This window comes from Camelina sativa, chromosome 1 (assembly GCF_030686135.1).
Source record: "Camelina sativa cultivar CO46 ecotype springtype chromosome 1, ASM3068613v1".
Taxonomy (NCBI): Eukaryota; Viridiplantae; Streptophyta; class Magnoliopsida; order Brassicales; family Brassicaceae; genus Camelina; species Camelina sativa.
The window spans coordinates 504,316-529,888 of NC_141880.1; the positions used below are offsets into that span (position 1 = coordinate 504,316).

At 39.0% G+C, this 25,573-nt stretch overlaps 2 protein-coding genes across 3 annotated transcripts; both read right to left on the reverse strand.

Annotated features, from left to right (window-relative positions):
* Nucleotides 1-190: 190 nt before the first annotated feature.
* LOC104745102 (rhamnogalacturonan I rhamnosyltransferase 1) lies at nt 191-3,815 on the reverse strand. The gene is made up of 8 exons (XM_010466646.3): nt 2,570-3,815; nt 2,350-2,417; nt 2,160-2,248; nt 1,907-2,072; nt 1,499-1,788; nt 1,207-1,411; nt 957-1,114; nt 191-877 (listed from the first exon to the last, which is right to left on the reverse strand). The coding sequence occupies exons 1-8, from the start codon at nt 2,877-2,879 to the stop codon at nt 616-618; spliced, it is 1,548 nt and encodes a 515-aa protein (XP_010464948.1). The 5' UTR covers nt 2,880-3,815; the 3' UTR covers nt 191-615.
* A 3,784-nt stretch (nt 3,816-7,599) lies between these two features.
* LOC104746011 (auxin transport protein BIG) lies at nt 7,600-25,314 on the reverse strand. Of its 2 annotated transcripts, none has more exons than XR_015556710.1 (14): nt 24,771-25,314; nt 24,496-24,602; nt 23,942-24,107; nt 17,812-23,852; nt 17,071-17,667; nt 16,785-16,962; nt 16,382-16,616; nt 11,789-16,306; nt 11,491-11,713; nt 10,898-11,296; nt 10,619-10,762; nt 9,373-10,346; nt 8,781-9,284; nt 7,600-8,593 (listed from the first exon to the last, which is right to left on the reverse strand). XR_015556710.1 is itself a non-coding variant. In XM_087449943.1 (14 exons), the coding sequence occupies exons 1-14, from the start codon at nt 25,072-25,074 to the stop codon at nt 7,769-7,771; spliced, it is 15,261 nt and encodes a 5,086-aa protein (XP_087306069.1). In that variant the 5' UTR covers nt 25,075-25,314; the 3' UTR covers nt 7,600-7,768. The 2 variants fall into 2 exon arrangements, 1 of the variants encoding a protein (XP_087306069.1); XM_087449943.1 differs by having other exon boundaries at nt 9,373-10,392.
* Nucleotides 25,315-25,573: the final 259 nt, after the last annotated feature.

Consider the following 25,573-nt stretch of genomic DNA (forward strand, 5'->3'; position numbering starts at 1 on the left):
ATATTGATTTCTGAGGAGATAGCGATTGATGAGATAAGACGACAAAAGCTTTGGGACCAAGGATAAGGAAATTCGAAATCTAGGACCTTTTGTGTAATAAATAATAATAAAGAAATAAACTCCTTTATTACTTATGGCAATCTAATTTTATCATAACCGTTAGACCTAAATTTATTCAAAGATTCAATGATTGGAAGAAAATCAAAATAGAATACTTATTTATAATGTTCATGTTTAATGAAAAAAAAGAAAAGAATACTTATTTATTTTGTCAAGTAATAATAATAATAATGTGTAACATAATTTTACACTGCTTTTAATTTTATTTTAGAGCTACCAAAACTGCAAGGCCATGGATGATGGATATATGGTGTGCCAAAGGTCATATTTGCCAACTTAACAATGAAAGCTTCAACTTTTCTTCTGCATTCATGCATGGAAATCTCTGTACACCAAAGAACCCTAAATAACTTCTCATCTGTTTAAGGAACCTCACCTTCAAGACTGGTATATATAACTCTATCATTCATCCATCCATGTCCTGCGTCACCTTGCTCAAGCTAAATTAACCCAAAGATCTCCTCCATCCACAAAGACAAACAATGGTGGATCTGATCATATGATTTCTTCTAGTGAATTGCCATTATTCTCATGTAATAGCTGAAGACATTCATATGGATTGGCATAGAAGTAGTCTTCTTCTTTCGGTCTATTTGGGATCACTAGCCGTCTCTTTGGCCCTCCCATTCGTGTAGCGTGAAAGGCCTTAACCGTGGATGAAAACACTTCCCAGCTCAACAACCCTTCATAGTATTCATCTATTAGCTTAACCAAGAACTTACGGTTTAGCTCAATCGTCTTCTTGAAACCCAAGAACCTGTATGTGATTTATAATGCATTAGCAGACACACATTACCTCTTCTTTAGATTAGAAAAAGTTACAGCAAATGATTTACCTGCGATGACCTTCCACAACTTTCGCCATGTTCCCATAATATGTAGGAACGAATATATCACTTTCGAGAGAGATAAGGTAATCAAGAGCAGCCATTTGAGAAGAATGGTTCTGACAAAAACTCAAATCAGAGGAATCGAGTAGAGTTTCTTTCTTGACCTGGTTTGGTCAAAATATTATCAGTTACTGTCTTACTGACTATATAGTATTGAGTGAAAGATTAAAGAATTGGGGAGTTTTAAGATACTAACCACATTTGGAAAAACGTCAGTCAAAGCCTTTAACCGCCTTTTACCACCATATATTTCTCCGGCAGCAATGTAAATCTGAACATTACGGTCAATACCCAAAGCTGATAGAGTAAGAGCAGTTTCTTCTGGAGTCAATGGGCAAAGACCTTCTTTCCTCTTCAACTCGGAGTCTATTACTTTTTCTTTCCACCATGGATAAGCATACCTAAAACAACGGAAAGAATGATAACATCATCAATATCACAAAAACAAAAGTCCGAACTAAATTAATATAAGATGATAGTTTCTTAACCTCATTCTTGTTAGTTCTTCTTCTTCATAGCGGTTGCAACCATGTGAACAACCAGAAAATGCCAACATATCCATTTCATATCTGAGATGCAGAACAAGAAAGGGACCTTTCTCCCTCAGAATCTTGACTACTCTTCTACCCAATTCCTCAATCTTTGGAGTGAACCTAAGCCCGTTGAAATTTGCTCGGCATCGCAGCTTCTGAATCTCAACAGGCAGTTCGTTATTAGCAAGTCGTGTATCGGTCTTGTGCAGATGTACAACCTTGTGCTTCTTCAATAGTGGAAGAATCTGTTTCCATGGATTAGGTACAAAGCAGCTTTTGAGAGACCAACAAAGTAAACTGAAGACTAATCTCGTAAAAGACTAAATGTTGAATTCTTGGTGTAAGTGTAACCGAGAAAATAACCTGGTCTTGGTAGTAGGACATGTTGGACCAGCTAATAGGAGGCATGGTGTGATACATCCCAAGCCTAACCCTTCTTTTAAGCCTAGGAGGAAGCTCTTTGAGTATACGAACCTCATCTCTTAAAGAACTTATGAAGTGATCCACGTCGAATATGTCTTTGAACTCACTGCCCACATGAAAATTCAATCAGCAACTTTAAGATAGGTTATCTGTACGGTGAGAGAAGAAATTAGAAAGACGGATGGTATAAAACCTTGGATCATTCCAAAACGAGGTCTTGTCAAGCTCAGGCACAATAAGTGTGACATTCATGTATCTTGCAATAGTGACCATATCACATATCTGAGGAAATAAAACAGAGTCCAAAAGTCAATAGAAACACAGTTTTCAGATATGCAAAGAGATGTGCTTTAAGAAAGCAAGAGGATTAGTTCTGATCATACCGCTGCTCGCATTTGGTTAAGTCCCCCATTGCAAGAAACCATAAGATAGCCATTGTTCTGATATATCCCTGAGATGAACAAAGAGCACACAAAAAAAAAGCATAAAAATTGCAATCGCTTTTACTGGAAACAAAGATTCAATAATGATAAAGTACAACAAACAGACAAAACAGTGACATTCCCAGATTGTTGTAAGCTACATAACAAGAAAGAAACATACTTTTAGGAGGAAGGGCGATTTTGATGGGAAGAGAAGTCATCTCAGCAGTAGCCATTGGGATATCATGGTGATTGAAACAAGAAGGCCAGCCTTTCAACAATCTAGGTCCCCACATCTCTCCCAAAGCAACCAAATGAACAAAACAACTCCAAAGCAACAATATAGTCATAGCACGAATCATCCATAGGCTCATACGAGACCTCGAAACCAAAGAGTTCTTGAACTTCTCTATCTTACTACTATCTCCTAGAAACTTAACCTTCATCTCCCAGAGTTTCCTGTGGTATAGAGACTTCTCCGCTTTACACATTCTTCCAAAACCCTACAACTCTCTCTCACTCTCTGTTTCTCCACAGGGAGCAACTTGAGAGTCTTCCTCAGAAGCTTACAAAAGAATCCTAATACACAGTCGGATAAGTTTACTCTCTCAGCGGCACTAATGAATTCTTCTTAATTTTAACACTCAGAAAAATGTAATCTTTACACGCAAAACCAGGGAATTCTGAGAACATTTATTACACTTCCTCGAAAGAATCACAGATTCTTGCTCAAGTCAACCACAAATTTCGCCTTTTTAATCAATTAAAAAAAAAAAAAGAGAGAGAGACTAATCTGAGGTTTTTATGAACCTTCCACCACATCCGACAAAACTCTCTCAACCCATTAAAATCTCAACCCATAAATCAAATACTAGAGATCTTTGGAAGCTAACTAACTCTCCTAACTACAATGCAATGACGATTCTTCAAACTACTACTAAGTAAGCAAAATTATAAAAAAAAAAAAAAAAAGGAGGAAGCTTTTTGAGAATGCTTGTTAACGAGAGATTCTTCTTCGTCCAGATCCGTTGGTCGGAGAGAGATCACCAAAGAATCTGGAAACTGGATGAGATCGAAGCTCCTCAGAAAGATTGGGAATTTACAAAGAAGAAGATCAGGACAAGAATGTGCAAAAAGATTACTACTTTCTTCTTCTCATCAATAAAAAAAGAAAAAAAACAAATGAACTGTCTTTTTTTTTTTTTGTCGGTAGTCTTTTTTTTTTTTTTTTTTTTTTTTTTTTTTTTTTATGACCGTTTTGTCTTGTTAACCTTTTTTGTGTGAGACAGTTGGAACCATCCCTTATATAGCTCCATCGTAATGTGTTGTACTCTGATAAGAAATAAATAAAATCTCTCTTAAAGGATACAAAATCTATAAAAATTCAAACACGGATTCGATTCATTAAATTTTTTTTGATACATTCTGATTTGATAATTTTCTTTAAAAGTTTAATTTTCATGCACGAACCAAGTCTTAAATTATTGGTGACGGGTGAGGATAATAATCACAATATTAACATTCTACTAAAAATATTGTTTTATATTCTTAATTAATCTTAGTCTATAGTAAGTTCAACTCTCACACGACTTGATTTCAACTTTTATCTTCTCACAAGTTACATATGGTTGGAAACAGTCAACTTTTCAATTTTGTTTTTGACCATATCGTTTAATTAATTAGTGTATATTTTAAATTTTTAATTGCTAAATCTTTTTTTTTTGTTGGGTGTATTTTAGCATTTATTAGGAAGTTTAAGTAAACATATATACTTTCAGTTATAGCTAAAACCACATCAACATGGACTAAAACCGATGAAGTATATAGTTCAGTGCCAAACTTAAATTAAACGCAAAAAAAAAAAACAAAAGCGAAAAAACAAAAGAATATTTATTGATCTAAATAGATCTATAAATTTTCTATTGGTCAGTGATTACTGATGAGTGATGACCACAAAATTAGTAAACATAGACATTAGTTATTGATAATGTAATGACAACAATTTAGCAAACGCATACATAATATAACGAATACAAAGAGGCATTTTCTAGTCTTGTGGATCTCTCTCGTTGACAGTTGTCCACATTTAGATTTTTGTTTTTCAGAAGATTATACACAAAATATGTTGATCCATGGTATGTATGTATAGTTTTCTTACTGTATTCTTAAATAAAATAACTGAAAGTATTAACATGTTTTCTATATAATGAGTAAAAAGAGCAAACATAAACTGAATTTGGTACCTTAGCTTCATTTGAAGCATCGTATACAGTGCCGGCCCACCCATAAAGCCATCAAAGCAGTCGTTTTAGGCCACAAAAAAGAAAATCAACATAATAACATGTGATTTAATGTTATAACCATATATTGCAATTCATTACATATTGCTCTCCCCGACTCCACATATTTTATTTTTTCTTTTTTTTTTTACTTCTTTTCCTCCTCGTTAAAATGTATCTGTTTTCTATTTTCCTTTATAAAATACTCGATATTTGTTTTTGTCAAAGTTTTTTTTTTCTTCTCTTAAATTCTTATTTTTTTTTCTTGTCATGTTTTTTTTTCTTTTTCTAAATACTTAATTATTTTTGCTAATTTTTTATTACAAATTATAGTTCCATCTTCTCTTTTAAGCATGTAACTAGCATTTTTCTCAATTCTATGATTTTAGTGTTATTTGTTTTATGAAATAACTAAAAAGGTTAAAAAAAAATTTTGAAAAGTATATCAAATAATATTTTAAATAAATATCTAAACAATACAAGAAATATTTTAGTTAAATTTATTATATTAACTAAAAATTATTTAAAATATTAAATTTTCATGTTTTAAATTGCTTTAGGCCTCTAAATACCTAGGACCAGTCCTGATCGTATAAATCTCACAGAACACTAAACTACATATAATATACTTTGTAGCATGCATATCAGTATATCACTATCGGTCTATCAGTTTTCATTTAAAACTTATTTATCAAGAAGATCACAAATAAATATACAACTTAACATCAAACCCGAATAGTTTTACTTCACGTGATATATACTTAATAATAATGTATATGTTTTCGCAGATTTCCTAGTGCGGACAGAAAACACAGACAGAAACTAATTTCAAAACATAGTTTATATGAGAATTGAAAAAAATCACCAGAAGAGAGGTAGAGGACAAAGCCCCGTGACCTGGCAAGTTGCTTACTTTGTTTGTATTTTACTATCTCTTCTGATCAAGTTACAATTCATAGAAACTTCACATGTGTGTGGTTATTAATTAATAAGTAACACACTTACTGTCAGTAACATACATATCGATAGTTACATAGCGTATAACTTTTATATATATGTAGATTGCTAATGTATAGCCACTAGGAAATTAGTTTAGAAACCAACAGAACATAAAAATAGATTAACACATTAACTTCTAAATATGCATTAGATAGTAACAAATTAAATTTTAAATTTATGTAGTCGACTGAAAACGATTCTATTTTTGTTTTTTTTTGTTTTTTCGTGAGTCATAAAGAATTTATGATTGATTAGTTTATGGTTAGAAGTCTAGAAAAGGGCTCTTAACATGCAAGACCTTCGACAACGAAGTTGATGTTTTATAAGTCTCATATAGTATTGTGAGGCATGAAATGCTTATTATTTCAAAACTATATATATATTAAAAAGATTCACAACATCAATTGTAAATGGTACATGGTACGAAAACACACAAAATTATAATAAATAAAAGTACATATGCATGTTAATAAATAAAGAAATAAACAGTTGGGGTTTGTGTGAACGTAAATGTGTGGGGGTGCTGGGTGCATTAAGGTGGGTTTCGTTTTGGACGTAACGCGAGAGGCAATCCAATTAAATGTACCACCCAACTTGGATTGCAAATCAAGATTTTAATTCAATGATAGTTTGTTTTAGAAGACACGTATCCATTATACATTTGTCCACTTATATATGCGAGATTTATATGTACATTGTATTGTTATATACAACTAATATACATAGTCGTGAATTTTGAGGTACAACTAAACCTAAACTAATTTATAAAAATACCTTGGTTTTAATGTTTATACACACTTTGAGTAAATTTATGAGCATGAGATTTCACAATGGCACGAAAAAAACCCGTAACTACGAAGACACCGAATTAATTACTCCATACGTAGTTAGTTAGAAGTTACTGAAATGCTTTTGTTTTGTTTTGACCTTTGACGTAACTGAAATGCGTTTGTTTAAGTGTTGATTCATTAATTATGATTACCAATTACCATGTCAAGAATTAGAAAGTCATTAAATTATGATGCCGTTTTATCTTTATTTGGGTTTGACCATTTGAAGTAATGGAAAAAGTAAACAAACAAATTATTTATTGTTCAGGATGTTAAACTAATTAAATAATGAAAAGGTAAAAAAAATAAAATGTAGAAAAGGACATTTAACAATTAATATCTCCACGAGCATAAAGAAAGTAGTGTCGGTGGCTCAATGCCTGAAGCATGACGTGCCATTCTCAAGTTTAGGCAATTATTGCTGTCCATATATTTCTACATACATTGCGTGAAAAAAAAAAAAAAAAAAGATACGAAAAAAAATATAAAATCAGCATTTTGCTAATTTTTGTTGTAGTCAATTTTTGGGTGCTTGAAAGAAGCTAAAATTATTTTGAGATTTTGTGCTAAAAATGACAAATTTTTGATTGAATGGGACAATAAAGTTTCTGAGTTTAGAAAACAAGGAAAAATAAAAACAAATCTTCATCAAATTAAGTCTTTGCTAAAATAAGACGTAAGGCGTCTATATAAACTATATTGCCGCAAGGGTTAAAACTAGACCAAAAACATTGTTTCCTTTGGACTATATAGTCCAGCCCTTTAAACTCGACGAGATCAACGCTTCAAGTGCGCGTCGGATAAAGCAACTCCTACTTTAGCGGGCAGACGCAAAAGTTGGTTCTAAAAATAAATACATAATTAAATAGAGATAAATTAGCGAAATCCAATTCTTGACCCAAAAAGTTCAAATTGGGTTTCTTATAATTTTTTTTTATCTTGAAACACCAAAACCGAATTTGAACTAAGAAAAGGCAAATTAACCGGGTCTTGTACATTTTGCATAAAAATGCTACACCTGTAACGAAGCCAAATGCGGTTCAAATTTGGAATACTTTCAAACCAGACACGCTCGAGTGAGTTGTAATTAGATGGCTGCCATGTTACACAAAGAGCAATATGTGTGTTTTTGCATTGATAACACAACAAAACAAGTGTTTACAACAATGACAATTTTTCTACAATGACAATCAATCACAATATCAATGACAAGAGAAAGGATCAAATAAAACACAAAGAGCTCTTCGTCCTTCCCGAAACCAAAACTTTCTCTTAGCCTTTTCCATTCCCAACATCAATCGCTGATCTGACAAACTGATCGCATTGTGTAACTCCTCCGGACAAAACATCAGCCAGAACTCCGACAATATCAAAAGCTTCTTGCAGATCAGTTGCGGAGTTTATTTCGTCGAGCCACGATATCAATTCCTTGGAGAAACCTACCATTTCTTTCACATTCAATAGCTTCTCTTTCATTACAATCTCCCATGGCTCAAGCTCTACTCCACTTAATGTACCTTCTTTCTTGTTTGGTTCGACGTGGACCTGTTTCTTTGCTTTGTTTGCTTTGAAGAACTGTTGGAGCTGTTCTATCATACCGGTGTAGACCAGCATTGGTTTGACAATAGAAAGCAGTTCATCGCCGGTTAAGGTTTCTGCGTCTTGAGTTTTGCCTCCAGAACTGGTTGATTCCGCAGCGAGAGAAGCTATCCGACCGTGAGCGTGTTGCATGAAAGTATGGTAAATCCCACGCTGGAGAAAAATACGACGGTGTTGGAGCCATGATTCATATGATTCTGATAGAAGCGAGTTTACCATCATGAACTGAACCGTTTCCTCGGTTCCACTTGAGGATAGCTGAGATCCAGGAGTTAAGGGTCGGGAGTCAGATGGCGGCGTTGTTGCGGTAGATAGTGAAGACGATGAAATATAGGATGAGACCGATTTAGCCATGTTGGTGCGTTGCATGGGGCCTCCTTGGTCGAGAAGATGACGGGCCATTTGGAACATGAAAGGCAAGAAACGGGAATTGCTATCTCTTCCTCCACCTCGGCAATCCGCGCTAAAAGAAGCTCCTGTTGCAAACCGAGCCAGCATCTACAGAGGAAACACAAATTGTTAGCAAATCACAGAGCAAATACGAAACGAAATTAACCAAAGCGATTGATGAGCTGTTTGGAATGCAGTTTGGATTGAGTATGAAACAAAACTAAATTTTAACACTATATAACCAAACGCCTACACCTAGTAATCGTGAACGTTTCAGAACAAAATTTTAACTTACCAGGACAATGTCGTATGTCAGTAGACGGAGTCTGCTCCCGTCGGCTCTACCAAGAGCACTGAGATTATCCCAGTACTGGTCAACATAACGAAGATACTGAGCTAAGGGAACTGAGGGACCTTTGACAGGGAAGAGAGAGTTGCAAAGAGATTCATTGTTACGTAACATAGCTCCTTCCCATTCTTTCTTCGGGGTTTTAAGAGCAGCATCTGCTCTTTTCGCCTCTTGATGGCATTGGAAATGAATGATATTGAAGTAGCTCACGGTAGTGTATACGCATTCACCACGTGCACTTCCAGAATTGCCAACACCGAGATTCACCCGTTTGCTGTAAGAGTAGACTCCTAATAAATCAGTAGGTCTGAGCTTGTAGCCTTCTCTGCACACCATGCAAGCTAATCCATCCTCTTCTTCCTCTACATCATCAAAACCTTCAAGAATTGGTTGAGAAACCACAATCCTTTCACCACCATCAGAAGATAGCTCTTGACGCATTCCAAGTCCCTGATACAAAAGAAAAAGTTGGTAAACATTGTCACAAGACCAAATTACACTTTTAATTTCCTTGCGAGAGATTCATTATTAAATTTACCTGTAGGAGCTCCTCTCTCTTTCTTAGTGCACGGCGTCTCATTTCATCTTTGGTGGCATCTCGCAATGCACGGACTTTCACTTCTAGAAATCCATTTCCTTCTTTATCAGCGAGTGTGTCTAGCAAATTTTCAGCCCTTGCACCAATCTCGTTTTCTCCAGAAACTCCTTCCAAGGCATGAAGTAAAATTAGAATACCTCCCTGGTCTATGCATGTTTGTGTAGGCAAATGCCCCATCGATAATCCTCTTAGCATTGACAAAATAAGAGGTACTGAGGGAAGTTTAAGAGCCGAAAGCCATTCCTTGCTAGATTTGAACCCAGCCTGTCCTGTGACAGCGAAAATTTCCTTGATGTGTTTGACAGCAACAGCTATGATACCATTCTCCAAAACTATGTCTTTTAACCTCTCTCCACATGAACTTGTCTTGAGAGATTCTGACACTCTTACAAAATTCTCCACAGTAAACCTCTGCTTCGCCGCTTGCTGAGCAATGCTCTCGTCCTTAGGGTTCTCCTCATGACGTTGCTGAAGCTGATCAAATTCGGACCAATTTTGCAGGTAAGGGCTAAAATGCTCTATGAGTGCTTCCATAGCTGCAGGCTCGCCATATGTTAAGTAAGGCAAGATTCTAGCAACCATCTCCGTGTTCCTTTGTTGTTTGTTCGATTTCTTAAGCCCTGAAGGATGGCTTAGCCTTTCTAAGAACATAAGCACTATTTTCTTGGCCTGTTCCCAAGTTCCAGTTTCCTCGTTACTGACAGTCAAAGCACTTTCCGTGGCGCTGATGCTGTCACTTTCATTTGCTTCAAGTGTCAAACTCTCAACAATTAAAAGAATACCTTCAGCTGGCTCCATAGCATCTACAGAAAATGCCCTCCTAGCTGTTTCAAGAAGTACGCTTAAAGCCCCTAGCCTGAGTAGAGCTCGCCTGTTCTCTCTAATCTTGCAGCAATGGTTTACGAGATCAAGAACTGCAACCATCTCTTCTTGGTTAGATTTGAAGTCATCTCGTAAACTCTGCAAAGTGCAGAATGATCAATATAAATTTAATCTGCGACCTTAACCAGCTTCGTTCAAATACATTAAATTTATCTTAAAAGGCCACTTTGGTAATATAACTATTCCTCTTCACGGTGCATCTAAAAGTGCACTAAAACACTAAGGACAGACCAGTGTAAGTATACAGAGCAGTGACAGAGAGTGGGAGGATCCCAATTTCGTTTCGTAGTTTTACGAAGCTTACCTTGATCATATCAAGTAAAATTTCCAGACCACCATATTCCCGAACTGCACCTGCTATTGCAAACTCAATCTCTGGATCTTGTGATTCTTCTCTATCTTCTTCCAATTCCTTGATCATAGGCTCCGTAGCTTCACCATCTAGCCCCTGCCAATATTTGTCACAGCTTTTAGTAAAAACAGAAACACGAAATAACTACTTGTTTTATAAGGGGCCTAAACAGTAAGTAAAGTGAGCAAATCCATCTTTGGCCTAGCTATTCACCAGAAAAAGGTCACAAACCTGAAGTCTGTATGTCACCGTCATCGGAGGGAAATCCCTGTTAGGAGCTGAATTTGAAGCTAAAAGTGCGGAGTTGGTCAGTGAAGTAGTAGACTGATTTGATTTCTTCCAAACCAGCTCATAAACTTGAGCTATGCTCAGGTCTAGTGAAATGATGTTTCCTGCTACAAGCAACTCCATGCCATAGTCATCTTCCAGTAGACCTAACAGGTCCAACTGCTGACAAATCTTGTTTTTAACATCCCGCATCAGTGGGCCAATCTCAGCACTCGAATATGGATTTTTCGTCATTGATCCCCGAATAAACTCCTCTTGCGTGTGTGATTTGTTCAAGATCAGCATATATACAGCCTCGGGTTTTGACGGGCAGATCAAATTACAAAGCTGCTCAAGAATAAACTGCAAATACAATTGAAATGGTCAAAACACTAGTCTAGGATATATGTTAATTATAACAAAATAAAATGTCATCGACTTCAAGTGATGTCTAAAGAGAAGTATAGAAAATGTCCAGAGACTGTGTAACGTGATTAATATCTCCAAAAATACTATTTTAAAGATGATAGAGTGGTCCAAATGACAATTCTTCTTACCAAACAGGTACGTCCTTTTTTCTCTTCTGCATGGGTTTGCAGTCCAGAAACACAGGCACGGATGAATTGTCTTTTGTTTTCAATGCTTTCAAGCAGAAGTCCGTCAAGAAGATCTTTTAGGAGTCTGTTGCAATCATTTATAAGCTTCGTCTTTTGCACTATCAAGCCACGGATTACAATGAGGGCCTCCAGAACATGAGACAGCAAATTGTCTCTCATGAATCTGCCACACTCAAAACATTAGAAACGTATGAAGAAATCAATGTAAGATCAATAGATTTAATGATGAGAAATTTACCTGGAACGAATATTTGGAACCTCTAAGAACTTTCCAAGGAGTTCTAAGAGCTTGTGGAGGGTAAATCCCTGTGAAATGTCTATCTGAAGACTCCTTTCTAGAGATTCAATGTTTCCCACCTCTTGGGAGATCAATTTGCAGATTGTTGTCAGACAGCCCCGAACAGTTAAGAATAAAAGTGCATCTTGTGTCTCTATCATTTTGAAGAGCAGTTCAAAGTATTCTGCGCTGCTTTCACCCGCTGCAAGCGTAGCGGGAAGCAAGCCTATCAGCAAATTGATCAGCCTGTAGCGCCTAGGTGAGCTTTGGGCAGAGAGTAAACTAATCAGTGTGCACATCTCGGACCTGATAGATTGAGAACATGCACTAAGAATAAGCTCTGTGACCCAAGATCCGAGCTCAAATGACTGCAAACCACCTTTAGATGTCCTGCTAGAGCGTCGCTTCCACCTAAGTGTATATTTAAGTGCCAGGAAATCTGATCTGTGGGTTCTAGACTTTTGGTTAGCACTTCTAATTGACTGAGAGGCTTTGTATTGCCTCCTCACAAAGTCGATATATGACGCCCCTTTCTCCCATTCCAAATAACTCACAAGCTGAATATCTCGCGTCTTCTGAGACATATCCGAGCTATTTTCTTCACTCTCTGACGAATACTTTATGATGCCAGCAGCATTCTCATCCTTTCCTTGCACTGCAGGAGCAGATTTTCCCATCGTTAGCTCTTTCTCTGCTGTATCTGGTTTTGGAGGTGTACATGCCACAGAAATAATCTTAAGGCAGGGAAGAATTATGTGCTCTGATATCGCAGGATGTTTAGCACCCAATTTAATGGAAGAAAATAGTAGCTGAAAAACAAGGCGCAGTCTTGACTCCCAAAATTCATCCGTGAGAGAGCATACTTCTGAAAGCAACAACATCTCCTCACGAGTGACGAGCGCAATGTCCATGGAACGATGGTGTTCAAGGCAGTACATTATTTTCTTCTGTACCAGATTGTTTAACTCATTCACTGCATTCAGATCACCCTCCGAGAAAGTAGAAAGAGCTGCTCTAGCTTGAGCACGAGCTGTTTTCGGACCCTGGTGAATATTGTTTTCAAACAACTCAGACAAAATACCAGCTGCAACAAGTTGTTTCCTAGATCTTGGATGCTTCGACAGAACTTGAAGAATCTCAAGACATTGAGTAACAAAAGTAGAGGCACAACCATAACAATTGTTTGGGGTCTTTGAGACCACACATCTTGAGGCACCTGAAGAAAAATTTGAATTTTTTTGATGGAGATAGCTCATCAAAACTCTGCGTAGCCCCTGCAGTGTTTGTACACTTTTGCTGACAGAATCAAAAGCAGCTTTGCACTTCTCACCATACAATACACCCAAAAGCGCGATTTTGCGGTTTATCTTGCATGAGGGACCAGGTAAAGATGCCATCATTTGTTGGACAGTGTCCTTGTGCTGCGAATCCATTTCAGTTTCACCAATGCTTGATACTATCTTCAGAAGCGGCTTCTTGAAGCCCAAGAGTTGCTGATATCTCCTGTGAGCATTTTCAGACTCCGACTCTATTGCAGCCAATCCCCTCTTCATATCTTCGTCATTTTCCATGTTATCAAATATGAAGCTTGGTTTTGCCATGAAGTTAAACTCAAACCTCCCATACTTGCTATAGCCACACTCGTTGCAAAGGAAAGAATCCAAATTTTCATAGTTTATGTTACGGCATTGTCTGCACTGATAAGCATTCTCATGGCAGTTGCTGCAAATACCATGTTTATCAGTAACAGGTCGACTGCATCGAGGGCACTGTAATGGTTCAAGAGATAACGCCTGAAGATTCTCATAGAAGGAATCCAACTCGATCATGAAGTTACATGCAGTAATAGGAATAGGAAATTCCACCTTCAGTTCAGTTTGGTTAAAAGACAGATGGCAACTTTTGGCACGCTTCCACAGTGACCAGTTGTTTTTAAGCTCTGATAAATCCGAGACAGGGCGATTGTTGTAATACAAGTTTAGGACCTTCACCGACTTTGACTTTCGTGCATCATGAACATTCATGGTCACAGACTGTATCGTATAACTACCAGTACATTTCACAATGATGCGGTTATCGGTAAACTTTGTCTCGGATTTCAAACTTTCAAGCTTCATTTTGCTATATGGCACATCAGGAGAACTGCAGGCAACACAAGGTTCGCTCTCAAGATAATAACCATCAAATTCGACAAGATTACCCAGAGTGCTGTATATACGGGAGTTTGGATGATTGGCAATGAGTTCGTTTTGAGAATGCAGCGTCTCAAAAAAGCACCTTATCACATCAGGGTTCAGGCAACGATCCACAAGCTCGTTAATTGCTTGCTTTGAGTTGTTTTCTGGAGCCTTGCCGAGCAACAAGGAGACGAGCTCTGTGTACTCAACAATATTCTGACCATATGCTGGCAAGTATCTAACCTTTTGCAAAAGTGCTGCTAACAGAATTTCTTTGAACGAGTGTCTTCCATGATGCCACAAGCCATAAATAACGGACTTTGCTTCAGTGCGAACAGAGCTCGAATTCCATTCCAGCAAAAAGAAATCAATAAACTGTCTCAAGAGATCTCCGCCCTTGGCACTGAAGATATCTACCACCCCTTCCATATCCACATATGATTTGTCCAATCCAGAATCATGCCCATCTTCACCTTTTTTCTTCTTCTTTGAATCCACGGACTGAGATCCTGAACGGTTTGAGCCTGTCACTACATCAGTTGCTTCAGCTTTCTGCACTGAGCTGCTCACATCTTTTCCTTGATAAAAGGCCAAATTGAGGAGTTTAAGTGTCTGAATAACAGACTCTTCTGCAAAATGGAATACGCCAGTCAGTAAGAAGGACAGAAAATCTCCATGCCTGAGACAGTACTTCTGCCAGTTCCGAGGCCGCGCCAAAGCAACTTCAGCAATTGTAGAAAGCGACTTCACAATCTTTACACTCCTTTCATATGAAACATTGTTTTCAAAACCACCAGACTTTTCAACATGCTTGTATAGGCTTTTCACTTCATTGGAAAACTGCCAAGAATCTCGGACACTGTAGTATTGAGTTTTGCTTCCGCAAAGATGCAAGAACAGCCTTCTAGCATATCTCCTAACAAAAGCTGTATGAGGGTTATTAATATAGCTGCACAAAACATCCTGGAAACCGTCCAACTTCAAATCTTTAGAAGAAGTGTTCCTGTAAACCTTTTCCTTCTCTCCCATTTTCTCTTGTTTTTCAGGTCTAACCAAGGTATAAACTAAGCGAAACACATTCTCAAGTAGCAGCCTGTGATAGTCCACAAATATATCTGCTCTATGGGCTTTTGCATATGAATCCGAAAAGAAGGGGGAATAGTTACCCGCAGGTAAATCTCTTCTGACTGTGAGCATGGCTCCACAACCTGAACCAGAGCTTGATCCACGTGTTTCAACATTGGCCGCACGGGACTTAAAAACATGCACTAGCTGCTGAAGTATGTTCATTAGATAATTAACAAACTCTTGATTCCTGAGGAAACTGCATGCGCGAATCAGCTGAGACGCAAAGTCATCTCTCTCTTGAACATCTAAAGCAGACTGGGAAGCAACTAGAGTGGAACTCTGGACACCCCTCCGATCATTTACATCTGTATTTCCACCTAATCGTGAGCTACTACCATCGCTACCAGGCTGGTGCCAACTACGAAGCATCAAGGTGAAAAACATAAACACAAGAATCACAATCTCCCCAAAGGAAGAGCGAACTGAAGCAGCAAACGGCTTGGTGAGATTGATTTCACCCAAAAGCCATTTAATTAACTTTTCCAAGCTTATTTCTTCGGGCTTTGAGCTATCCATAAAGGCTCCACCAATGGCAGATGATAATCTGTAGAACAATTGCATGACAGGAATAGCTTGAACACCGGATACTGTCTCCATCCATCCGCTCAATTCTAGGAGAAACTCAGAGAGAATTAAAGAATTAACGGCACGCTTTGAAGCTGAGATAGAAACAGGATCGGTCACTGAGGCAGAAAAATCAGTAGATTCACCAGGTTCCAAGACATGGATCGATGGAGTTGAAGCTTGTGGGATGCTACTGGTTATCGTCGCTGACATATTTGAAATACCAACTTCATCCGCAGAGAACTGAATCTCATTGGTGTCTGCACCAAGTGATTCCACTTCTATTGGAAGTGCTGTGATGGGATGATCTCGAGTGTGTGGTGGTGGAAGACGATCTGCATCTAACACTTCATAGCATGCCTCACATAAATCAAAATCTGGACAAACGGTGCAGTGCCACCTTCTTCTCAGGATAGGGACGGTGGAGCAGCCATCACAGCAGTATTGAACAGATGAAGTTATAGAGTCCTCCTCAATCATGGCATGCGTATTTCCACCCGCTGTTCTAATAGGCACCGAAGGAGTTGTAACATTGTCTACCAAATCATCTGTTGTCAAGATTGTTTGCTTTGGGAAAGGAACCTGAAGTAATCTTGATGATATGGCCAAGCTGTAAAGAAACTTAGTTAGAAGACTGGACCATATCTAAAAGAACAGAGTATAAAAACCATACAGAAGAACACACCTGCTGGATGTTTGTACAGACTCATTGGGAAACAATATAAGTGCTTTCAGTAGCTGAACCGCAGGAGCCACAGAATGAACCCCTGTATCCTTTCCTTGAGATGTCAAACACTCTGCATAGCTATAGATTAGTTCAACGGAGGACATCACGACATTGTTCATAGTAGGTGTATCCAGTGGCTCTGACTCCAAAATTCCCCAGAGCACTTGCATCAGATTGTCTACCACTTCAGAGCCTACAGAACAAACATATCTCATATAAACAAAGCTATATGAAAGGAACACGATAATTGTATGACAAACAGTCGCTCCTATTACATATTACAAGGGTAAAAGAAACAATATTGTGTTCGACTACATATGAAAAAAGATAGACTGTAGATATTAACAGAAAGCACATATACCATTCATCTCCAGAAAGACAGAGAAATTTGATTTACGGGTCAAAGCTATTTTAGACACCGCCCGCATCTGAGCATTGAACTCTTCAACAATCGAGCCTCCAGTACCAGAAATGCTCAACCTTGAAGAAAGTAAAGAGGTCACCCTGACCACTCCAAGAAGTCGCATGGTGTCTTTGACCTATAACAGCACAGATATATCAATGCCAAAAATAACATACAACTTTCACGCATATCTGCTCAAAAATAGCATGTGAAGATGCTAGACTGAATATGGTAGGAGCATTACCTGGTAGTATATCTCCTTTCTTGGAAAGACAGACTGCAAGACACGGCAAGCTGCAGTTTGTAACAGAGTTTCCCTATCACTTTCGAAAATCGTCTCGAGTAGCTGTTTGCATTTGAGTTCGCCAAGATCTACTTCTTGCTTTGGTCTACAAACTGAATAAAAGATTGATAGGAGCTTAAGACCATCAGCGATAACTTGCTCCTCTACAGAAGCAGACTGTGCCAACGCTCTCTTTTTACTAGAGCCTGGAAGAAGCAAACCATGACCAAGCACACGAGCTTCCATATCTAGCACAGCATCCATTTTTTCTTTCCAGCCAAATTCATCTTTAGCTCTCCCGTATACTTCAAGCGAGTCTATTCTGGGCAGTGCGGTCCCACTAGTAGTCGGCCCCACAGAGATTACAACATCTTCATCAGCTAGAAGTGACTCAGCCACTGTAAATGGGATGTCATACCAGCACCTATTGCCTTCATCCATCTTAATCGATCTTTGAAAAATGGTCACTTCTGAAGGTATAGAGCTTGCTGATGTAGTACCCACATGCATCCGGATGCCAACCATAACAATGTCAGGGTTTGGATTGGAGACAGATATCTGAAAGAGAGAAGGTTAGATAACTAGACACAAGTGACCCATATCATTATAATTACACCGTCAAAATACTCTTTAAGAGTTATAATCAAGCATATTACACAGATAAACTTATAAAGAAAAATTACTGGAGAAAACCAACCATACCTTGAAGCCCAAAGGACTGGGACTCTCAATAAAGCCATCCTCAGATGCCAAGCTCTGTTTTGCTCCCTCGGAATCACCATTTCTAATAGCATCACTACCAAATCTCACATCTGCTGTAATGCAAAATGTCTTCTCAAAGAAATCAAGGGGAAACTCCGGCTTTGCACCCGCATAGGCTTTGTTGTTTAGTATCTTAGAACCCAATTTTTTAACCTTTTCAGCTGTGAAATTTGAGTCAGCATCAACTCCACTCCGAGCATGAGAATAAATCTGAAGGCTGCCATCATCATGCAGAACAAGACAGTGAATATTGTCTTTTGACAAAGGTTTGTAAGCTGTTATTCCGACCATAGGGGAAGATGATCCAGTCGGATGACGGAGATTCTGTGCAAATACCCCATCCCCCCTCAAGGACACAGCTAAGGCAGCATTGGAATTCACACTGGAAAAGCAAATAAACAATCCACTGCCAGCCAACAACTCTCTCCAACGATGCAATCCCGCCACCTTCTGCTTACAATCTGAGTCTTCCTCAAACAGGCCAGATGTCTCAGTTAAGGATGTTGCGTCTGAGCTGAGTCGACCCATAAAAGAACTTCCGTTATGATAAGATATGAAAATCAGTCGATATGTTGAAGAGAAATAGACAGATGCACCCTTTCCGGTAACATCCTTTCCCGTAATTTGAACGATTTCCTTAAGTGGTGTTGCACCTGCATTACCGCCCCAAGATAGTTCAAACCTGTACAAATTCCCTTGTTCTGAAAGAACAAGAAGGAAAACCCTCCCACGAGCAGCAACAAAAAGGGTAGCATCCACAATCATGTCATTTGGCAAGGTGAAGTACTGTGTTGGACTGATGCTATCCTGGGATAGATCATAAATCTTCACGAATTTATTTGTAACAACCATTAACTGAACTTGTGAAGCCGGAACCCATTCTATACGCCTGATGTATGCACCCTGCAGGGCAAGCTCAACAGCAAGCCTGTCGATGACTTCACCTCGATGATTTAACGTAAGTATCTGGCAATCTTCAAGGCCTGCAACAGCAAGATAATTCTCCACAACTGGGTTGAATGCCAGATGAACAATCTCAAAACGAACAATATTCCTGGAAAGTGGTTTAACATTGGCCTTGTCTGCATTTATGGGTGCAATTGTGGCTTGTCCTATTAGCTGTCCAACATCAAATATAGCAACTTTATCACCTTCTCCAACTGCAAGGCGACCCCGAACACTAACACTCAGGAGAGACTTGACAAGGGAACCATTGGCTAAAAGAGATTTAAGGTCCTTTGAATTAGCATAATCAGCCTTTATTTTTAAGTCCAGTGACCCACTTTTATATGCTTTTTTCAGCTGCAAAAGATCTGTGTCCAACGAAAGAACTTTTTCTTTCCCGAGATTGACCTGCTTATCTTTCGAAAGGCCAGAGTCTCTTTTGCTAGTGATAGACGGAAGCAAAGAAGAGAATAGCTCCAGCACTCGGTCCTCTATGCCGAGCTCTTCTAGTAGCAGTGACATCTTATATTGAGTTTCTTTAGGGATAGATAACACAACGTGGTTTTCCTCCCCGAGACCATCTTCTTCCACATCTGAATCGCTTTCTGCAAGCTGCTCTGCATCCTCAGATAAGGGTAAAAAGGATTGGAAATTATTTGTACCACGAGCTGGAGCGCTTCCAATGTCATTAAATTTGCGTGGCTTCAAGCACTGACAGCTGCTTCCCCTAACACCCCCAGCTCCACAGTCACAGAAAAAACGACTCGATCGTGAATAGACAACACGGTGACCCCGGTGGCAAACTTTTGCGCAAACAGAACAGCAACCTTTGGACACAGTAAGGTCACATGTGTAACAAAAATACCAATGTTGTTCCATGAAATTACTGCCACTGGAAGTAAAAGTGCAGACTTTTGAGGCAAGGTACCTCTCACTGTTGGCATCATCTTCATCTTCCTTGTCTAAGCTGGCCATTTCACCATCAGATGTTCCATCATCTTCATCTTCATCGACAGAAGTGACATCGCATTCAAGTGATATTGAGCTTCCTTCCTGATCCACAGGGAGAGCCAATGTGTCAGATTTTTTCACTGTTCCTGAAAGTTTTGGAACCAATGGACCTGTTGCAGTATTCTTATTGCTTGTCAAGGACTGCCCACATGAACTCTCTCCATGACTTGGAGAACGGTTGCTCAATAAGGTGCCTATCACACTAAAAAGAAACTTCAAACCAGGAAGCAACTTCTCATCAGCAGCAAGCTTCTGCATCAGCATTATAGTTCTCTTTAAAACCATCTTCATCAGGTTGTCTTCCCTTGCAAGTTGAAGAACAAAGTTAAAATATGACGTAGCCATATGGGTATCAAACGAGAGAAATGCGGTATCGAGGGAGATCAGCATGGCCTCGAATAAATGATTCTGTAACTCTCTGGTCTGTAGGTCGTCAGTAGATGACACAAGACAATTAATAAAATTCATTGCTGCCTCTCTGAAAGAAAGAGAATTCCCTTTTGCAGTCTTTTTCCCATCTATTTCCTCAATGAAGGAACCCAACAGTCTTCTCTCCAGCCACCCGGATAAAGTTATCAAATCCATGTCAATGAAATTTTGCTGTACTTTTCTCCTGAGATCAGTAGATGGAGCCACAGACAAGAGGTCAACAAGGAAGTTGAGTACTTTTATGTTAACCGGTTCCAAGGAACAGTAGTCCAATGAGTCAATAAAAACAGAGAGATCTCCACGTTGCAACTGATAGAATTCCCTGGTAGGCTCAGAGACTGCATCTACACCAAGATAAAATTTGAAAATATCCGATTTCGAAGAATCCTTGCTTAGACTATCCATAACATCTACAATCTTGGTAATCACCCCTTCAAGCACATGGCTTCTATCTATCTGCTCAGCACAGATATCTCTTACAAACCCCTCCATGTCTTTCATCAGGAACAACTCCGTCAAATCTGGAAGCTGCAACGCTGCACATATATTTTGACGGATTTCCTCACATTTCCCATGAAAATTTTCGAATACCTGATCAAACTTAATAATCATGATAGAATCAAGTATCTGATGAAGTACACAAGTATCTACCCCAAACTTCTCCTTTGAGTTGCCCAGCTTGAGTAAGCCATCTATTGTCAGCACAATGCATCTTATGCTTAGAATACATGAAAGAAGAATCGCACTGGAAGTTTGAAGACTAGTGGGAAACCCATGTACCATAAATTCCCAAAACACTTTCCATAAAACACCCGAACCTCTTCCATCACCCAGAGCATCCAGTTTCGACAGATAAAAAATGCATTGAAGATGGAGAGAATTGTCACCAATCTTCACATATTCACCTTGGAGACTTTTGCCAAATTGAGTATGCTTGAGAAGTAGCAGAGAAGGCGAACTATGACCATGATGATTCCAAGCGCTAAAAGTTGCAAGGAAAGCTTTCTTATACACTCGTAAATATTTGCTAACCAATGATGAAAGCATTCTCAGCAGTTCTGTAATATCACCAGTCTCCATCAAGTAAGAGACTACACCTTCTGCAGCAGCAAAATAATTGGCGTCAATAGATGCGCACTCCCTCCAGAATGGATCGATTTCTGAACATGAATTGTTCTTGCAATAACCCCAGACACCACCATCAAGAAAGTACAACAGAAGGGAGAGCCAGGATCCTCCGCGAATAAAGTCCCAACCCAAATCCTCAACCACCTGCTCAGGTGCTGCCTGGAGCTGACTTAAAACACCGATCAGAATGTTTCTCAACTCTATATTCTTACCAGCAACATTGATGTCCCCAACAAGCAAATGACTGGTACAGATGAGATCCACAGAGCTAGATATGTCCAATTCCTGGTAATTAAAATGCAAGGAAGGCTGACTATCCAATGCACAGTTGATACGAGCAATATCCCAAGAAAGTAAGAAAATGTATCTTTCCACCAATAGGTCTTCCACTTTTCCTGCCTTTTTTCCCTTCCACAACCCCAAAACCCGGGACAAACTAGCAGATAAATCTCCATAATTCAAGTTTAGAGTTTTGGCAGCAGATACATCATTCTGAAATGTAGGAGGATGTGGGGAAAAGTCAATCATTTGACTCATCAGATGGCTGACGGACTCCTCTTCAGCCCATGAATCAGTTATGCCCCTTGCTACAACAGACGCCCAAGAAGATAAATGATCACCAATGGTTACATGCAAATTACCTCCACAGCTACGAACTTCCCTCAGTTTAGACCTTAGATCTAGCATCAATGATATTGGGCATGTGTTTGGATGTAACAACATATGTTGCAACAGCACTAACAACCTAGATATCAGCATTGCCCAGCTGGACAGCTGGGGACCATCACATATTCCTGACGGGGTATCAACTTTATGCAGACACGAAGCAACGAGATTTGAGAACTTTGCCTTTTCTTCTTCACTTGATAGATGGAAAGCCATAAGAAGAATCTCAATATGGAAAGCAGAGGGAAGACATGCAGTCAACTCCTTGAGACTCAAAGCTTCAGCACATATACTTCTTGCTCTCTCGGCAATAAAATTAGCAAAACCATCATAAATTTTGGCTCTCAGCTGTGCCCCAGCCAATCCCGGCCTGCAAAGAAGAGTGTGAGCCAACAGCGCCAGAGTCTTATCATTATAGCTGAAGTCACTATTTTCAACAACAAGGATTTGCTGAAAAAGGTAGGACTCAAGAGAATCGGACAGAGCACGACTTCTCAGGAGATTGAGTAACAGCTCAAAGGCAACGTGTCCAGGTTTCCCCTCATCTTGGAGCATGGAACCACCATCAGAAGCCTTGTCTTCAATACTACAGCCTACTATATTGAGCAGGATATCAATGTGACTAGTGTCAAGCTTTTTACATCCATCTTCGTATATACTAGGAACCCATTCTTGACAAAAAATGCACGTTCTAAGAAAATTCAATAGTTCCCTAGCAGCTTGCAATGGTAAATTGCTGCTAACGGATACAGGTGGTTGATCATTTGGTTCTATGGAACACAGAGAACGGCTACCCTCAGAAAACAAGTTCCCAAACAGGGCTTCATCGTCATGAGAAATTTGGCTTTCGACTTCCGCAAAACTGTTGGATCTTAAACTGGAATACGTCCTCTCCACTTTTGGACGTAATTTTACACCTTCGCGATGGAGGAAATAAACAAGATGGAAGCAGTCATCCATCCATTGACTTGATGAAGGAAATATCACTCTCATTATATCTTCGACCGTGAAGCACTTGAGCAACGGGATCCTTTCCTGGCGCAGATGGAGATAAACAGAATCAACAGAAGGATTGGTATTGTCATAGGTGACTTCTGACTCTAAAATCCTCAAATCTTGGATATGATATGGTTGTCTCTTGAGATCTTGAATGAGTTTCAATGTGTAGATGACAGACCGAGGGAAGTAAGCAAGTGGAGGGGACAAATTACAAGAGGACGCATCATATCTCCACACTGAGGCATCAAGATTGTTGAGAATAGAAGCTGACACACATGCCTGGACATTCTGAAAAACACTGCTCTTGCCAAAAATGAGTTGGATGAGATTAAGAAATCCCTCCACCAGCGCAAGAGAAAGACTCTCAATATTACCCTCTGTAGCTGTGTGGTTAGCGAATTCAGAAAAAACCTTAAACAGCTTAGGAAAAGCATCCGTAAATGAAGCTACTGCCTGTAACAATGAGCCATCGTTTTCTATACTTTGAACATCTTTGGAAAGAATTCCAAGCAGCTTCAAAATTCTTAAGCAGAAGGACAATTTATCAAGGAAACCTTGATCAACTGTCTTCTCATCTAACACACTTGGCAACTGAACAAGCTCTTTGCAGACCATAATCAGACGAAAAACACAGCCAAGGTGAACAACAGCCAGGTGTCGAGTTAAGGGATTCAAGTTTCTACAGTCTTGTTGAAAAGAGGGCTTTACTAGTGATTGCGCCTGGACATCAGATTCAATGCATTCAGACATCAGCGTAATAAGAAGCCGGTCAACTGGCTTCTCTTCATTTGAGCATCTGCCCCCTGCTTGACATGTCAAAGGATGTAAAGGTAATCAGAAAAGTTTCAAGTAAGAAAACAAATTGCTGAGTGGATTGGTAGCAGTAATATACCTTGAAAAGTACACTTCACAAGGCTATATGATTCCATATTATCATACTCGCCAGAAAACGCTGGCCACAGTTGTGCAACTTCAACGGGAGAGACAGCTGGTAATATATCATACTGCTTCTCACTTGCATCAAAAGAAGCAATTTCCAAAAGTACTTCCATGTTTATCTGATACAAGCAAGGAAGCAAGCATTTGGAGAGATTACTAAAGCAGTCAAGCTTGATAGAAACAATAACATCAGGTCGCAAATTGTTTGGGTAATGGAAGAAGACTGTAACTCTACTATATAGCCCTCACTGAAAAGGTACAACGAAAACATACTGGTAGGTAACTAATAACTAGGGTGCAACAATGAAACCTAACCACCAGTGTCAAAACCTGATAAAGACTTACAAAACGCTTCATAAACATAAAAATTTTCAGAGCAAGGTCCTCAAGCAGATTTCCCAGACTTACAGAGAGCGATATCCAACGATAAAGACTACCCTGCATACCGAATCTCTATGACAAATGGAAGTAAAAGAATGACACAGATGAAAATATAAAAGAAGAAACCTGAATTTTCAGATCATTTTGTCTAAAATTTGACTTCTCCAAGAAGCTGAGGGAGAACTCCATCACCTCCTGGATGACACCCAAAACTATTGGTTCGAGTTGGTCCACTGAAAAAGATAAACAGTAAGGAAAATGATTAATTCGAGGTAACTCGCTACTAATCTAAGGTAGCAAACATCAAAAGTGGAAGACGGACTATGATAATCAAACAATCAGCGAGTACAGACCTAAACCTTGATTTAAGAAAATCTAATCAGTGTCAAAGTCGGCAGTACCTAAAAGAGATCGCGATAGTAGAAGAATCGCCTGGGAAATCGAAACAAGTGACTGAACTTGCGAATCGGACCAGGTCTGAAAGCGTAGCTTGCCGTTGCCGGAGGAGTCATCATCAGCATCATCTCCGCCGATCGGAGCGATACCCCAGCGAAGGAGGAGATAGAAAGAACGGAGACCACGCTTGATCGAATCATCGGAGCGTAAACGGCGAGAAAAGAGATCTGAAGATGCCGAAGACGACAAAGAGGGGAAGGCGGTGTCGTCGAAAAGAAATCGGCAGAGATTCGCCAAGTCATCTGCCATTTCCTGGCGAGTTCGTGAAACAAACAAAAAGGTTTCTTCTTCTTCTTCTTCTTCGAGAGTGATATATACAAAGGTAGGTAAAGGGTTTATAAACTACAGCAATCCCCTTTTCTTTCTTTCTTTCAAAGGCGGTGAAAAAAAGAGACTCTCTGTAGAAGGAAGACGATGTTCCCTTCTTCTTCTTCTTCTTCTTCCTTTTTTTTTTACTTTCAAAATTAATATTTAGAAAATTCCTTAATTTTGTTCAGAAAAAAAATCCTTGTAATTTAATTAAATATTTATAATTCGTTAGATTACCATAACTATCATCATCGTTTTAAGGCTTTTTGATACGTTCAGTTTTTTTTTTTATTGGTCCACCACCACCATTACGAATTCTTTTTTCTCTAGATTATGAAACTTAAGTGATCTTAATGAAAAACTTTTAATGACATTAATTTGTAATTTGGTCTAATACACACAGATTTAATAGTTGGGAGTAAAGTCAAAAAGGACCAGG

Bases quoted from the DNA above. Each gene is read 5' to 3' on its own strand.
- LOC104745102 (XM_010466646.3), bottom strand. From the start codon at position 2,879: ATGTGTAAAGCGGAGAAGTCTCTATACCACAGGAAACTCTGGGAGATG. The intron at 2,073-2,159 runs GTTTTATACCAT...TCATGTGGGCAG, and splicing joins TCGTTTTGGAATGATCCAAG to TGAGTTCAAAGACATATTCG. The intron at 878-956 runs GTAAATCATTTG...AATCACATACAG, and splicing joins GTTGTGGAAGGTCATCGCAG to GTTCTTGGGTTTCAAGAAGA.
- LOC104746011 (XM_087449943.1), bottom strand. From the start codon at position 25,074: ATGGCAGATGACTTGGCGAATCTCTGCCGATTTCTTTTCGACGACACC. The intron at 16,307-16,381 runs GTGTGTTCTTCT...GTTTCTTTACAG, and splicing joins TCTGTACAAACATCCAGCAG to CTTGGCCATATCATCAAGAT. The intron at 10,763-10,897 runs GTTTGTGACCTT...AAATATTGGCAG, and splicing joins CGGTGACATACAGACTTCAG to GGGCTAGATGGTGAAGCTAC.